The 16,789-nt window shown below is 38.3% G+C and overlaps 1 protein-coding gene across 2 annotated transcripts in view; it reads right to left on the reverse strand.

Annotated features, from left to right (window-relative positions):
• Window positions 1–351: 351 nt before the first annotated feature.
• The window catches only part of BBS9 (Bardet-Biedl syndrome 9), a 266,566-nt gene continuing 250,128 nt past the window's right edge, over window positions 352–16,789 (reverse strand). For both annotated transcript variants that reach the window (XM_065665815.1, XM_065665814.1), the window contains one exon: window positions 352–3,999. In XM_065665815.1, the coding sequence (XP_065521887.1) occupies window positions 3,959–3,999 (41 nt within the window). In that variant the 3' untranslated portion in view covers window positions 352–3,958. The remainder of the gene's footprint in view (window positions 4,000–16,789) is intronic.

A 16,789-nucleotide genomic window follows, 5' to 3' on the forward strand; every position in this document is an offset into this window, starting at 1 on the left:
ACAATGCATTCTAAACCACTACTAGATTGGGGCACTTCTGCTAATTATAAGCCCTGCCCTGTAGGCAGCGAGTGCCTTGGCCTCCCACTTGTTTCCAGAGGACCTGAGGGTGTTCCATCCCCTCAAGAGGATCAAGGTTGGTAAATCAGTGGAGAGCTACACAAACTTTACCTTTGAGCTGGAAAGGAACACAGTCATCTGTAAACAGCACATGAAGATACCACATAAATACTGAAGGAACCTTATGCTACAAGAAAAACAAACAAGGCGGCATGATGTCAAGGGGTGACAACAAACAGCTTTGGGAAACTCAAGGTTCATTTCAAATAAAGAATGGATACAGAAGCTTGGTTTCAGGAGTATGTCATGTATTTCACTGCACCTTTACAGCAGTTTTTAAATGGATTATTTATAAACAGGATATTCTGATAAGAAGAAAAGATAATTACTCAATATGACACATACTATGTGAGGGTTTTTTTAATGCTGGAAAGTGTTCACATAGAAATACAATCCCTGCACAGCAAACTTCAGTTTATGGCAGTAAATTACTCCTTCTAAGCAATACAAGAATATTGGAACTTATCTCTAATGCTTGCTGTTACAGTAAATGCTGGAGAAAAAAGACAAAGCATTCAAAACCCGGCCCCTTGAAAGTAAAGAACTGTTGTTTTTCTGTGTCATAGTTTAATAATAGTTGGACAGAAGAATCAATCTGGGGCTGAAAACCACAGTTCTAGTTTGAACTCAGCATTGTGTTCAAAGCCCAAAAGATCAGCAGAGCCCAGACCTCCAGATTTTGGTCATCAGAGTAGCAATTGTTTTAATCTGCTTTTCTACATTGCAACAGCACAAAAGCAAAATGAAAGAAAAGCCCTTGGACAATAAAATTCAGAAAATAATCTCTACCAAGAAAATCAACTCTAGAAGGATTTACCTGTTTTATACAAACACAAAAGTATGAATTTGACATTGGAACTTACTTGAGAAAATGCATTTCAAAGTGCTCTAGCACAAATATAACAGTTGCTGTGACTCACAACGTTGTTTTCAAACTGTCAAAAAATCCCTTTTAGATATACTGTATACAAAACCAATTTCAATAAGATAATAATTAAACATTAATTTTTATCTGCGAGACATACACATTTCACCTCAAACAGCTAAACATACAGACAGGCTGTGTCTTTAACCTGACCAGAAAAACTGACCAGGCATTACTCTCTCAAATCCTGTTCAGAATAGTCTGATTGGGCAGCAATGCCTGTCTTGGCCTCCGAAACATCACTGATGAGAACCAAACATTTGGTCCCCCTGAACTAGCACTGTTTCCCTACACTTTACAGTTGGCCAACTCCCTTCACTTCAAAACTTCCTGTAATTGGCCTGAATTTTTCCAGCCAAAAAGAACTTTCTTAAAAATTCAAACTCTATTTGAGAACGGTGAAGAATTACTTTACAATATTTCCTCTTAGCCTGCTGCGTAAATGACTACATTTCAATTGCTTCCTTCCTCTGAATTAGATGGACTATTTGGCATTGGTGGAAACTAAGTAATTTCTACTCAATGCAACTTTCAAATCCTGATACTACCAAATACTGCAATTTAGTGCAAAGTACAAAGAGGTCATACATTACTCCTATAGATAGTTCTACCCTTTTTTCCTCCCTCCTCTTTATTACCAGTATGTTTTCCCCTTTCTGTAAAACTATTCCCATGAGACCTCATTTTACAAAGCAAGGAGCGGAAAAGGCAAGTAAAAGTGCTTCTGAGCCTTACATCTTAAAATGACAGAAAATAACTTAAATAAGAGTGGATGATATAATTGACCTCAGTGCCTACTCATTGTTTACCCTAAATTCCCAATGAAGCCAGGCAGCTCTGAGCACCGGGATCACATTCAATAATGGTAATTATGACAGAGTAATATATTTCACAGAAGTCTCACAGTAGTGTGCTTTCCAGCTATATTATACGCCTATAGCTTAGGATTCTTTGGTCCAGGATTCTACACTGTTATGGTACAGGCTTCCAGTAGTAACTGTGGTTGATTTTTCTAGACTACCTAGTAGCTGCTGACAAGAGGACAAAAGAAGATTTGAGATCTATAGTTAAAGTTTAAACCTAATAGCTACAGTAATTGATTAGTTCATGGATTTTCTTTGGTCACTGAGGTGTGTACAGAGACTACAGGAGATTATTTTATAGAGTAATTTTGGCAGCGCAGCAGGGTACCTGGACAATGGGATGGATACCACCCTCCTGACAAAAACCACGGGGGAGGGATCAGAGCAAAGACAACTCGGCCAGCAGAATCACTCCATAGCAAGCAGGGGGTAGGATTTTTTCCTTCCTGGGAAAGCACCAAGATTTCTGGCCCCACAACTTGTAGATATCTGATGTCTCCTGGGGGACAGAGTAATTTTTACTGGGAGCTGCTGCCCGCTTCAGTCCTAGATGTATCAGAACCCAGTTTCCTGGCCACTTAGCTCTATTTAATAGCTAACATGTTGAATAAGGCTCTGTAAAACATAGTTATATCATGTTTACTGAGCCAGAGTAGGACCAGATAGTTAAACAGCAGATGCAGACGTGGTGCAAAGTTGGTTTTGTTCTGGGGGGGTGCATATAAAGAGTTTGAAAGTAGATACAGAGATGATAAAGGTTGATGGCTTAAGACATCCTGAAAAACAATGTCCTTTTTTTACCCACATACCAACCTAGCACCACATCAATTGTCATATACTCTGCTGAAACAGCATAAAAGTGAGTTGGAGGGACCTCTTCGATGGCTACAACAGGAGTTGGTCAACCCCTGTGGAGGAGAGTGGGATGTAAAGATGGCTCATGCAATTGCATCCACCAAAAACTAAGCTAAAACAAGCATTGCCTTTTGATTCTGCTATCCAAAAAGCTGCAACTTGTATTTTGTTATGAACCAGCAACATCCAGGAGAGGCCTCATTCAAATGCCTGTTTTTATACTTGACCCATGTCTCAGCTATTTTCAGTTCCAAGTACCTTTTACTGATATCTCAAATCACTCTCTGGAAATCCAGACATGAGCCAGATGCTTCCAAATCCAAGGTCCTCTCAAAGGTCACCCCAGTTGCTGAGTGTTGCGTTTCAGGCACCTTGAATGAACCTGAATTTCAGAAGGCGAATAGTCAGCACTTTCTAAAAACTCAACCCTCAAAGCACCCTCCAACTGGATTAATAAAAATTAAGGCACTCAGAAATTGGTTGTTACTTTTGAAAATCTTGCCCGTAACTAGAACAGACTGACTGACAAGAAAAACAGAACTCACAGGTAACCATAAAAAGATCCATGTGTTGCTGTGCTCAAGGTACTTACAGTGTAAACTTTATTCACGTTCATAGTGACATAGTTTATGGCAAAAGGGTTTGCCTTTTCTGTCCAGTAACCATATTTTACTCTGTATCTCTAGAGAGCAGGAGTCTGCATAAGCAATGAGAGGAGAAAAAAGGTTGATGGATTACCAGTTTTTCTTTTGGTGGTGAATTCAGTTGTCTGGAATCACAAATGTCAGTACAGGAGGAAACGAGATAGTTATCTTTTGTCAAAACTGTGATATAACAAATGTTAATATAATCTCAAAGGGAGGTACCGTTCAGAGTATCTTTGAGAAAAAAAAAGATAAACCATATCCTGAAACAAAGGTTGCTTTTAACTATGTGCAGATAGTCTTTGATCAATCAACTGAATCCTTAGAAAGGGATAACATAACACAACACCCCTACCACAGTTGGGTAAGTGCTTAAACTTTGTTCACAGAAAGGATGCTAGTTGGTAGGGTGACCCAGCTCTGCATCTGTATAAATTAGCACAGTCCTTCTGGAAGCTGCAGTCAGTGCAAGGTAAAACAGGTTGGTACTGCTGCACTATAAATGCATCTGACATCAGAGAAAAATTCCTCCCAAGGGTCGTCTTTGGATTTCATGGCTCTTCTGCTTCCTCTGCTGATTCCCCGGACAAACCTATTAAGAAGAAAGAAGATGCTTAAAAATTCAGTGTATCTGGCAACTGCATGCACTACATTGTTGACTCCATCGGTTTGTAAAAGCCTTGGTTATAGCTGGAGGAAATAATTTGTTACATGCAAAACAGTTACAATAAAAAAGCATAACTTGCAAATTCAAGCACTCACAAGTTTAGAAAATATAAAAAATTAAGACAGTAAGGGCAATTTAACATCAGCTCTTTTATGCATATGATGGGTGATAGAGTCTAAGTTATAAAATCACAGACCACTTTCACATCATAGAAACATGACAGAGAACAACTGGGCATACGATCTGAGACACGGTTACTGCAGTCTACCTGCATTTTGCCTGTCCCTTTTTCTAGGTAGAACTGGCAATACAAATTGCGAAACAATAGAAAATTGGCTCCATAAACCCATTAACAACTATTTTATTCTATATATTTGTTTTTTTTTTAATTCCAGACTAACATTTTGGAGAAGGGGAAAATAGCAAACCCCCTGTATTGAAGATAACTTCTGCCTCCAACCAAAACTCCGAGTTTCCTATTTTTAAGTATCAGGTCAAGATATGAATCCATCCTGTACTGGATATTAATCTTTGCAATAATGAACCTGACAGAATTGAAAAAGTGGGTAGAAACTCATAAAAAGTTGCTTGGAAAATCCAGGGAGAAAAAGAACTGTGGATAATCACACAAATTTGTACAGGCAAATACTTGCATGTACAGGCAAATACTTTACATTGAACTGATTATTTAACCCAGCTCTTATTATTTAACAGGTCCACTCTTAATTTGTATTGAAAATTATTTAACTTAAATTCTTTTCTAATGAATGTAAAGCAATCCAAAACATACTCACACCATCTCCAAAGGATATATGAATAATAATAAAAACAATACACAGCTTTTATGTTTTGTTCTGTGGTGTTTGGGTTTGGTTGGGAGGTTTTTTATGAGCCATTTCTGAAGAAAGCTGAAATCCACACACCCCCAGTGAAGTGAAATGATCCAGCAGGTCAGCGGAATAAAATCTGAGCACCCAAGTCTTCTAAACTCAAGCCACCACTTGCCTGTCAGTCCGACTGCCTTCACAATCCTGTTCACACTTTTTTGCACCAACAATCTATATAATTCTAAAAGAATATGCTTTCATTTACATCTGTGCAATTCCCTATCAACAAAACCAGATACATTTCTTTCTTCAGTTTTTATATTCCACTGACAGAGTTTTTTGGAGCTTGGGGTTTTCAGGATTTACAATGCTTTACCACTGGTACTAAACTGAACACACTTTATCTCAGGCCTTGAGACTGAAGGAAAGCATCAGTGAAGCTAACAGAGCAGGAGATCAATTATAAAATCACCAAGATACAAAAGACTAAAGCAGTAAAATTTCAGCACCAGCTGGAAGCCCAAGGCCCCTGAGGCACTAAGAAGTTCCTTTACTGAAGCTTCTACTGGTTTCTTTCCTTCTTTTTTTTTTTTCTAAAGGACAATTAAAAATACCATTTTAAGAGCTGTCTCTGGTTTACAAAGGTCAGCCCTCAAATGGCAGCTCTTTTGTTCAAAACTCTCATCACGTAGCACATGCTGGGATGCCAAAAGAACCAGCAGCAGGTCCCATCTTGTTTCATTAATCATCTAGGGGAAGGAGGTAGGTAGCATGATAATGTAATGTGTGGATTATAAGCAACTAAGATGAGCTACAAATGTTATTGAGGAGAAGGAGAGATAGCTCGAGGACTAAGAGATTAACAAGGTTGAGAAAAGATAAAAGGAGACACCATTTGAAATACATCATGGAAATAACAATCTTAAACACAGATACGTTGCTGAGAAAAGCCCTGCAGAAGTAGCATAATGGAAAAAGTTGTGTAAGACATGCATCTGCAGTGAAATACCACATGTAGAATACCCCATGTAGCTCAATGCAGTGTAAAAGACACTGCAAAGCTCACAGTTAATACTGTCCCTGACTATACAGCTTTGTTGAGATCACATCTGGAGCTGTTTACAGCTCTATACTACATAAAAGGTACTTCCCCCACCATAATCAAGGAAAAGAGTTTGCAGGAATTATGAAATCAGTTTCTGCCCACTCTTAGAAAAACTGGACACACACATAGTTCAGACGAGAAACAGCAAGAAGGTGCTATGATTTTGGTCAGTAGTTTGTACCTGAAGGGAATAGCCACAGATCTACCAGAGACCAGGAGGCACTAACCTCTGCATCAGCATTACTCACTAAGCTACATACTCAAGACACGTAACACTGCCATTACACAGTGTCCTCAACTTCAATACATTTGAGGACTAGATAGAGAACATCTAAAGCAGCATAACAGCACTGAAATTAAGTAAGGGAGGTTTACAAAAACACTGCGGAAAAGAGGGAAATCTTACTGAAAAGGCCTTCTTGATGCATCTTTACTAGGATGAAAACACAGCATGTTAAAAATTAAAAAGTAATTATGAAATTATAATGCAAAGAAATTCATTTGAGCCATAAAAGAGTGACCAACACACTGCTTTCAAAGCCTGTTATTTCCATGATACTGACGTAGCACAAACAACCCTTGTGTCTGTTTCTACAAACTGCTATGCCAAAATGGGCAACATGAATGGTTACTTTCAAGCACGTGAACCCCAGTGGATCCACAAAATGTAATGCGCTAACTGTAATTATGGGCTGGCAAAACTGAAGTAATATAGCAGGATTTACCTCAATTTCACACAGCTTTGCCCAAGAGCACTATCCAAGACTATAGGGAACCTGCACTGATCAAAGAACTACAACACGAGTAAACTGCAGGAGAGGTGAGAGGACAGGTGAGGTACAAACTGCAGCTCCAAAATGGGAGGCAGTATGAAAACTTGCCTTGCGATAAGGAGAACAACGTACATGTCACATTGCTCTAACTGGCACATGCTACATCATAGTATGTGAGATGATTAACATCAGAGGTTTCTCATCAGCATATTCTGACAAGCCCAGGCAGATCCTAAGAAATACAGGGTATATAAAAAAAATAAATCTGTATATTAAGGCTCCTTTACCTCATTTCATCAGGAAAAAAGCTTCCTTTCATCTTCATATCCCCATTATGAAGTTCTCAATGTTTCATTTTATAGGTCATCCAAAAATCCTATCAGAATAATACTGGTCTGAGCAACAGACGATGTTTATTAAAAGGTTCATACTTCTATTTATCAACTCAGCTATGAACTGGGAAACTGCTTCTGGAAATAAGCATGATAAATTTTAACTCCTCTGCAGTAGGCAACCCCAGAATTTCTGGAGAGAAGTTTCCGAAACAGAGCTGATATATATGATCCAATTGACATCCTGACTAGAAACATGAGATTGCATTTATCTGAGATCAAAACCAAATTCCACCTTCAGTCACTGAAATTGCTCCAATTTTGTATATTTGTCAATCAGAGCACATTAGCACCCTCATGAAAGCAACTTCTATAAACAAAGACACAGAATTCCTCAGTCCTGTTAATTTACCTCTTGAAAAGCATGACTTAATGCATACATGTCATTCAGTCATGGAAAGGTCGTTTCTAGATAAAAATGTATTTTTGAGTCTTGCAAACTGAAAGTTCAAAGAAAATCAGTTACAGTGATAGAAGCACCAAAGACAGCTAAAAAAAACCCCAAGTTTCTTGGAACTGTTATTCATGCAGGTTGGGGGTGGTGGAATAAAACAACAAAACCAGCAAACCAAAACCATTTAAAGGGAGGGATGATACTTGAGCATGACAGCAGAAGGGAGGAGAAAGGATTATTTTCTGTAGTCATAAATTTTTCACACTGAGCATGATGGTGTAAGGTTTAAAGATGTTCAGGTTAAACAATTAGGCAATGGAAGAAACTACCCAGGGAGGTGGCTGACTCAAGGATATGAGAGGTCTGCAAAGATAGGGTCGATGAAATCCTAGTGGGGATTAGTAAAAAGGAAGATACACAGGCTTTGAACTGGATGACCTAAAGGATCTTCTCCAATCCTATCATTTATGCTGCTATGATTCATCCTAAGGAGAATATTTTGGACTCCTATGAATTACTGGCTGAGTTTCCTGGACACTATTGTACATTAGTGTACTCCGAAGCATGCATATAACTAAGTCAAAGTTGGCTTTGAAGTGTTTGATCTACAACATTCAACGCTTTCATACAGTGACTCAGAAAAAGTGTAGTTATAACAAGACAACAAAAGTTACTTTGAGTTCAGATTAAGTTAGAGAAGGGAGGCACCCCTTTCTTCAGCTAGTCCCACTTAAAAGAGGAAAAAAACACCCCATCTCATAGCCTGATGGTTAATATTGCTATTTCTAGACCTGACATAAACCAGCTTTAGAACAAACTACAGCTTCAAGGTAACTGTTTTTCATAAAATTCTGGATCCAAAATGAAATGTTCCAGATGACCAAAGTTAACAGCTTTTCACTTTTTTGTTAACAAAAGACAAAAGATTTTTCCCAGCACTGTCAGGTCACATTTCTGAAAATCACAATAATTTTCCCTTTAAGAACTCTGTTCACTGCTAGTAATTTTCTTTATTGTTATAAACTGCTTAAGGAAATATATACTGCTTCCTTTCTCTTAGTATTTAATCTTCATTCCATGAACACAATCCAAAGGGTTTTCCAGAAAGCTTAAGAAAGCAACAGTATCTTGCTTATCCCAAGCAAACTGATACACTCAGTTGGAGTGCTAAATGGGTTAGTGTAAAACTGTCAACTCCGATGCAGTGTGGAAGATTGATCACCATGATGGACAAGCTACAAACTTTCCTATACTACTTTAACAGGGCAAACTGGACTTGATCAGTATCCTATATCACTTTTCATGGAATAATAAACTGAGAGTGAGCCTTACCATTGCCTCCCAAGCCACCAGTGAGTCACTGATCACTGCATACATGATTTAAAAGCGCTCAGGTTTGTATCTGAAAGGGGAGCAATGGCAGCTGAATGAGGGGGAAGCACGGACTAACTCATTCATTAGAGAATTGTGTAAATCAAATACATTGGCTTTTCATTTAGGAAACAGTGTGACTGAAAGGACTTAAATCAGGGAACTTTTCTTTGTCCTAAGGGACCATATACATCACAAGATTGAGAATGTTTCCATCACTCTCAAACATGCCCCCTACTAACTGCAATTAATATGACAAGTCCAACCTATATAAAGCCATCAACAATCAAGTTGCTGAACTGCCACAAAGTAGCAGGGGTAGAAGGGGCACCTCTTACCTTGGGGATAGCAGGGTCTACTCCCACAAATCTTAAAAAACCTCTCTAAAAACCTTCCTTTTGTCACTCTGCCATAGTAGTGACATGTAGTAGCAGTGTAACACAATGGAGGTAACAAGGCGGTGACAACCACAAAGACAACATTTACTAAGTGTCCGAGATTTTCTTTTTTTCTTTTTTTAATTAACTTTTAAACACCTTACAAAGCTCTTGTGCATTCATGCCCCTGGGCAGTGGCCCTCAATGGTAACTCTGCAGACTCATGCCTGTAGCAACTCAGGCTAACTGTGAAATGGGACATGATGGAAAAGTTAGTGTCCCTTCCAAGGTAATTTCTTTTGGTTTGTCTTTGTTTTCCAAAGTACAGCAACTAAATATCCCCATCATCAATTTTATCCTATATTAGTATTATCATTAATATAAATTACTATTAATATAATTAAATTATGCTGTGCTTCTTTTGTATAATACTGCATTCTTCAGCCTTCATTACATTATATGGTGTACATACACACACGTACCTTTTACGTATCCCTCCTGCAAACTTTTCTGTTGAGAACCCCAGCACCTAAAAAGCACTAGAGTTGCCACCAATGGGTCCAAGGACTGAATTGCACTGAATTACTGCCCTGGTTTGGGTAAGGTAAGGAGGTGTGCACCAGTTCACAGTTCCTGGGATTATCAAGTACTCAAGCTGTAAATGGCAGAGTTCAGATTCCTACGTTTATAACGTTGCAAAGTTTCTATGCTTTCTTTAGGTCTGCTTTGCATTTGGAAAACACCCAAGACATATGAAATGTTTCTAATATAAAGTTACCAAATTTGAACATCAGGAAAAACATCCAGTGACACGACCAAAAAAATTCCCAACGCACACAGCTGCTTTTCCTGATGACCCCAGTCACTTACATTACATATTCACACACCCCCATACACACATATATACACATTGCTGGAATAAAAATGTTCTGTAAAACACAAAGAGCTGTCAACACACCAAATTTAGTTTACATTTAGAGGTATCAAGGAGAAAAGAGGAATGGGATGCTGGTAAGTTCAAAGCCATGTAGAGCTCTATAAGCAGCACTATAATAACAGTATTCTAAGCTTCATTCAGGAACCAAAAAACAATCCATAAATTATTACAGACACAACTGAACATGTTTGCATGGAGACAAGCTACTTAAAAAGCAGTTACCTATCTGAAATGAAGTCACTGATCATTACTGTGAGAAATGTAATTCCAATTGCATGAAAAATGCCTATTTTCTCCAAATACCTGGCCTATCATAATCAACTATCAAATCCTGGGCATTTTTCTAGGAAAGCTTGCAATCTTTGAGAAATGGTTGCTTTCCTTTAGAGATGATTACAGGAAAAAGTCACAAATGACACATTTCAGCTGGAAGAGGTATTTCTTGCAAGGAAGTAAATCCCTTAAAAAGAGTTTGCATTTTAGTGACCAAACTTCCTTTCTTCCTAATTAGCTATCACCCTCTGTTAGGGCAGCAAATTAATGCAGTGGCTTCTAAGGAAAATATGTGCAACACAAATCTAAAACTTAAGTAGTTACAGCCACACAAATGTCAATGATTTGATTTATTCTTCATCTTACACCTTCCCATTCATTGCAACGCCAAATCCTATTCAACTTTTCAGAACTGTCGGCTCTTTAATAATTTGCTGACAAAAAACCCAAACCAACATATATTTGGGCCACGTACATTGAGATTAGACAGATGATAATCTATTAAAAACAGGATCTTTTTTGCATAGATGTTAACTCTTCGCTTTTTCCTGGGGAGAAGTAATGCCATAGTAATCAGTCTTTTGCCTCCTTGATTCGTTGTGCTGTTTTGTTGACTTCCCAGACAGCCAGACCAGCCAGCTGACTATTACCAAATCCTTTATCTTGCCAGACAAGCGATCACCATGACAGATAGGCAAAACTCCAGGGGTAGGTTAGCTTTAGGGCAAGATTTTCCACCATTTTCATATGAATGGTAATGAATCCTACTCCTGGAGACAGCCACCCAGCATCTGCCCGCAGGAAGATCCGAGATCCTTCATGGATATGAGATACAGATAGATAGATAGATATTACAGTAAATTTCTACTCTTGTAGGCTGGCTGCAACTCATAATTGACCTCTTAAGACCTACAACCTCCCTATTAGTCTAACTTCAAACATTCCTCATCTACATACGTAACATTAGCTAATACTGAGAAAACTTTTCCGCTGAGATGATTTGCCTTAGAGAATTGCAAATGCAGGTCAAACAAACCATCAGTCACATTTCTGCTGAATTTGTCAGGTCAATTTGGCTTAAAAAAAGTAAATATTTACAGCATTTTTGATATTTTCAAAATAATTGTAATTTTCATTTAACATCAAAGGATTGCAAATACGCTTCCTTGAGTATAATGTTGGGTTTACTTTTAAAAGTAAGTTAGCAGATACAAAGTCTATGCAAAATACTTCATTTGAGCAGAAAAAGAGAAACCTGAATCAATTACTGGAAGTTCTCCCAAAACAACAGATTTTCTGTTCCAGAGCTCTATTCTTGTGTGTACCTGTATCTTCAGTCAAAATAGTGCAGTTATCCTTTTAATATGCATGATATCACTGTCAGACTAAACCTTTCAACAAGTTTTGCTAAAATACATACTACATGCAAAGTATATGCAGCTGTAGCCAACACCAGCTTCAGTAAAATATAGAATAAATAGTGTATTAGATTTATAGGGGGAAAAAAAACATCTTTTTATGGATGAGTCTGCTATAGACTTGCATTTAAGGCCTTCTTGTGCAAGTTTAACTTGTATGTCCACAAGACAACTAAGTACCTTCACACATAAACGTAAGTTTCTCCAGTAGAGACTTTTAAGGTTTTCTTTACAGCCTACAGTATACATAAGTCCATGGTTCCTGGGTACCAGGAAGATAAACAAAAGAGGAGAAATTCCCAAAAGGAACAGTGTAAACAGTGTGATTTTGTGAAAAACAGAAGAGAGGGAGACAAATGAAATAGCTAAAGGCAAAGCAACATTAGGAATTGTTTATTTCAATGAAGAGATAGAAAAGAGAACCGAGAAGATGAAGTCAAGGAAAGGACTATTCAAGGCTGCTTTAATGCCATGTATTCTCCCCAGAGAAGTGGTGAAAGCTACACGGCTTATGACATTTTCAAATTAGTACCACAATGAAGACAGCGATCTGGTGGTGTCAGGGAGATGGTCAAGCTGATAGAACGAGAGTTTTCCATTTCTAATTCCTATTATCATACAACAGATCTGAGGTGCTACAAATTCCTAAAGTGTTTTGTAATAGTCACAGAAACATCAGCTTTTGCTTACCATGAAGTATTCAGCAACTGAATACTCTTCAGTATGTTGCTCCTTTTAACAATGGAACATTACAGTGCAAATGATAAAATCATATTCGAGATTTCCATGGATTCTTCTGGAAATAACATACAACAGGATTTTACCATTTGATGTCATTTTTCCTTTGGAGTCTTGTGGGAAAAAGACATTGGTAGAGAGGCAGGTTTGAGGAAAAATGAGTTTCAAAAAAAGAACAACAAAGGAAAAAAGAATACTTTTGGGTAATACTTTCCAATCTTGAATTTCACACATTCCTCTTAAGCTACAGTATATGAGAAAAATGCTTTAAGAGGGTTTTTTTTTTTTTTTTCCAAATGCAATCTTTCGATAAGTCTCAGTGTTGGCTTAAAAGCAAATGGAGAAAATAAAAAGAACCTGTGTTAAATTAACAGATGAAATTTCTTCTAAATGGACACTAAACTCCTTTCTATTGCTCACCAAAAATCTGTATCTGCCTTTTTTTTTTTGGGTCATGGGTCTATCTCCTTTCATCCCCCCACTAAAATCTTATCTTTGCAAACGCAAAGGATGATTTCGGGGGTGAAGAGTGTGCTAGAGGGGTAATGTAATAGCAGTCTGGACAAGGGGTAACGGGTTAAAACTTAAACAGGGGAAGTTTAGACTGGATATAAGGAGGAAATTCTTTCCTGTTAGGGTGGTGAGACACTGGAATCGGTTGCCCAGGGGGGTTGTGAGTGCTCCATCCCTGGCAGTGTTCAAGGCCAGGTTGGATGAAGCCTTGGGTGGGATGGTTTAGTGTGAGGTGTCCTTGCCTGTGGCAGGGGCGTTGGAACTAGATGATCTTGAGGTCCTTTCCAACCCTAACTATTCTATGATTCTATGATTCTAAACTGTCTTAATATCTCACTATACCAAAGACCTGTAATGTAATTCTCCCTATTTCTACTATTTTTTCCACTGGTATCAGTCTTGTCTCATACACATGGAAGTAGAGTCGTATCCCGCTACACCCCTGGATACTTCCAAGCATATATTGGCCATATGATTCCAGGCATACCTTAGCTATAATGGCAATTTCAGTACTGACAACAAAAATTGTAAAGCTACTCAGATTTGATGATCCAACTGGGGATTCCTTAAGGCCTAAATCTGTGAATTTCTGAAAGAGGAGTAGAAATTTCTGGGCCCTCCAACCTCACACTGAAATCAGCAGAACCAAAACGAGGGCAGCGCTTTGTGGGACTGAACCTTTTAGTACCTCCAGAAAAGCAGTAGAAGCCAACACACCCACATCTAAGGCTCGGAATGATGGAAGTAACAGTTTTAAATGTATTATGGATTTTCTCACAGGCTCAGGAAGCAATAAAAATTAAGTATAGTCAGACTGCAGGAAAGCAATATAGTTTTCATAAATTTTTGTGACTTTAGGGAAAATATGCTCAACTTTTATAGACAGCCAATTCAGTATTACAGATTTTCAGGAAATGTCACTGCAATGGGATTCCCACAACAAATGCAGGTTGAAATGACTGTATTCTTCAAGGACACTGCTCAAAATACATTCACATCACGTAAATAAGTTAGTTTCATTAGAGCGCAACACAACTAGCTGTCCTAGATCACAGACTTCTCCTGGAACTGGATACTAACGACTCTAGGAAGAGCAAACAATTTCATTCTGGTGGTTATCTAATGTTAAAATTATTTCCTCATTGAGTAATAAATCGAATGCCTGGAGAAAGCTAAGAAAGCAAAGACAAACATGCTAAATCAGGAAAATCAAAGCAAAACCGAAACTAACCATAAGTAGTATAATATTATCAACTAAATATTAATGCAAACAAATTATTTCTATTCAAGTATGAAAGTCCCAGACTCAGCAGTTGTATCTATATCACAGAAGGAGCTGCCTTTGGAGCTGTTCTACCTCCATAGCCTCCCTCTTGTCCACTTGAAACAGCCTAAAGATAGCTCAGTCATGCTTGAAGGTAACCTACCTGACAGAGGAACCTCACAGATTTCTTCCTACTAGATTCAACTTAATGCTGTTCTTCCCTACTTGATGCATGCAAGGTCCACAAACCTGTGCTTGACACAGCATCTAGGCTACCATTACCTGTCCTTACTTATGTGAGCAATAATGTCTGCCTCACTAACAAGGTGGACATCCAGGTTTTCGCAAGCCACCTTGAAGCCAGTGAAAGTTCTCCTCAAATCTCCTATTTAGTTTATAGGACAGAGCTTTAAGGACTTAGGTTTACTAGTTTGGAGACTAGCCAACTAATCATGCACGGTACTTAATCAGCTCCAATTCCAGGTCAGAAAACTGCTTCCAATCACTTATGCATATGAACACCTGAGCTCGGTGGAACTGAACGCACCACGTATATGCTCAAGTTGGGTGCGTGCACAAGCACTGTATTAACAAAGAATCAAAATGCTTTCCTATATAATGCCCCAGAATTCTCTGATGCTATATTATTGGGTTTTTTTAATCTCTGGCATTTTACTTTGCACATGACTTGCAAGGAATGTTGTTACGGGGTTTTTTGTGTGAGGTTTTAAGTCTAAAAAGAATCTGGTGACATCACCCAAGGAAATATCTAAATCATATATTACATTTAACTCAACACAATTCTGTTTAGAACTTTCTTAGGAAACAGATGCTTTTCTGTCTCCAAAGTGTTCTCAAAGGAGACTCTGCTTTTCATAAGGCGTTTCTGATCTCTCACTGCAGGAGAGTTTTACTTCAAAGTTCACACAGAGCTCCAAAAGCTCCAGTGGAGTATCTCATGTGGACAGTCTGGGCAAAAACGTAAAGAAAGACATGTTATTGAGAGCCATTCTGTTGCAGCAAGGGTGAAATCTTTATACAGTAGATGAAGATTTATCAAAATGTAGACATAGTCCCACTGTGCCTGCCCATTATCTGCTTCTGCTAAGATCTTGCAACAAGCTGGATGCTATTACTTCTCTCCCAATGCATTTGCAGTTTAGAGGTCTTACTGCTGTAATCAGGGATTTTGTTGGAAGAAAGGTAACATACATCACATGTAAGATGTTTTGAAAGGAGCTGTGAGGTAAGGTATAGATTTTTGCTTTTAACGCTTACTTGGAATGGTAAAAGTGTTTTCCAGTCTGTCATCCATGAATTCATGGTCTGAAGCCCATGAAATCACGTTGAACAAGAAAATAAACATCATCCTTACAGTATTTTCAACTAAAGGTGCAAAGATATGATCATCTGCAGGAAATGGGCCAGCAGAAATACATGATTGTGAAAGCGTGAAAGCCACTCATTCAATCGTGTGTGAAGATGAAAAGCAGAGAATCAAATTGCAGTTTTACCAGTATTCATTTAAACTACAGATGATGAACAAGAAAACAGTAAAACATGAACAACAGTGTGTAATGAAGTTTCAAATATACTATTTCCAGTAGCACTTACCCTTCTTTCCTGCATTTTGGAAGGCAGTAAAACAGAAGCGCTTTTGAAATCAGGCCATTTAACAGGTTGCAGTAAAGACTACCAAGTAGCTTCCTTTAAGCATGGTGGAATAGTTTGCTGGCTCATGCTTACCATGGCCAGAGCTTCTCCACCCACACAGGAGAATTCAAATTGTGCTGTCAGAAACAGTATTTGCCTGAAGGATTCCATACACGTTACCAGCCTCAGTCCCTGTGCAGTAGCTTGGAAAAGGATGGTTAGTCATTTTAACAAGTTACAGACTTAAAAAAGAATGAGCTATTCTCCCACGTATCACACATCATGCATGGGATGACAAGTTAAATGACTTCATGTTTGCAAAACTAAACCGGATCATACTGACATACCTATCTTCAGAGATGGTGCAACACCACCTCCTATTCAAGCCAAGAGTCTTTGAATAACTTCCTAGAAATGCTTCTAATATTTATTTACCTTCCACATTCCAGGAGCAGAATGCTCTCTTCCTTTATTTTTTTCTCTCAGATCTGATCTAGAAACTCCGTTATCTGGCATATGATGCCACCTTCACATGACAATACCCAGATCTGGCACATTTCAAACCTCATCTGTTTTTCCAGGCTCTTCGAGGAGAGGCAGGAATACACGGAGGATGATAAAATCTGAATGCATTGTAAAATAAATCACTTATCTCTGTGAGATCTTTCTGTGCCATTTTG

Source organism: Lathamus discolor, chromosome 2, assembly GCF_037157495.1.
Source record: "Lathamus discolor isolate bLatDis1 chromosome 2, bLatDis1.hap1, whole genome shotgun sequence".
Lineage (NCBI taxonomy): Eukaryota > Metazoa > Chordata > Aves > Psittaciformes > Psittacidae > Lathamus > Lathamus discolor.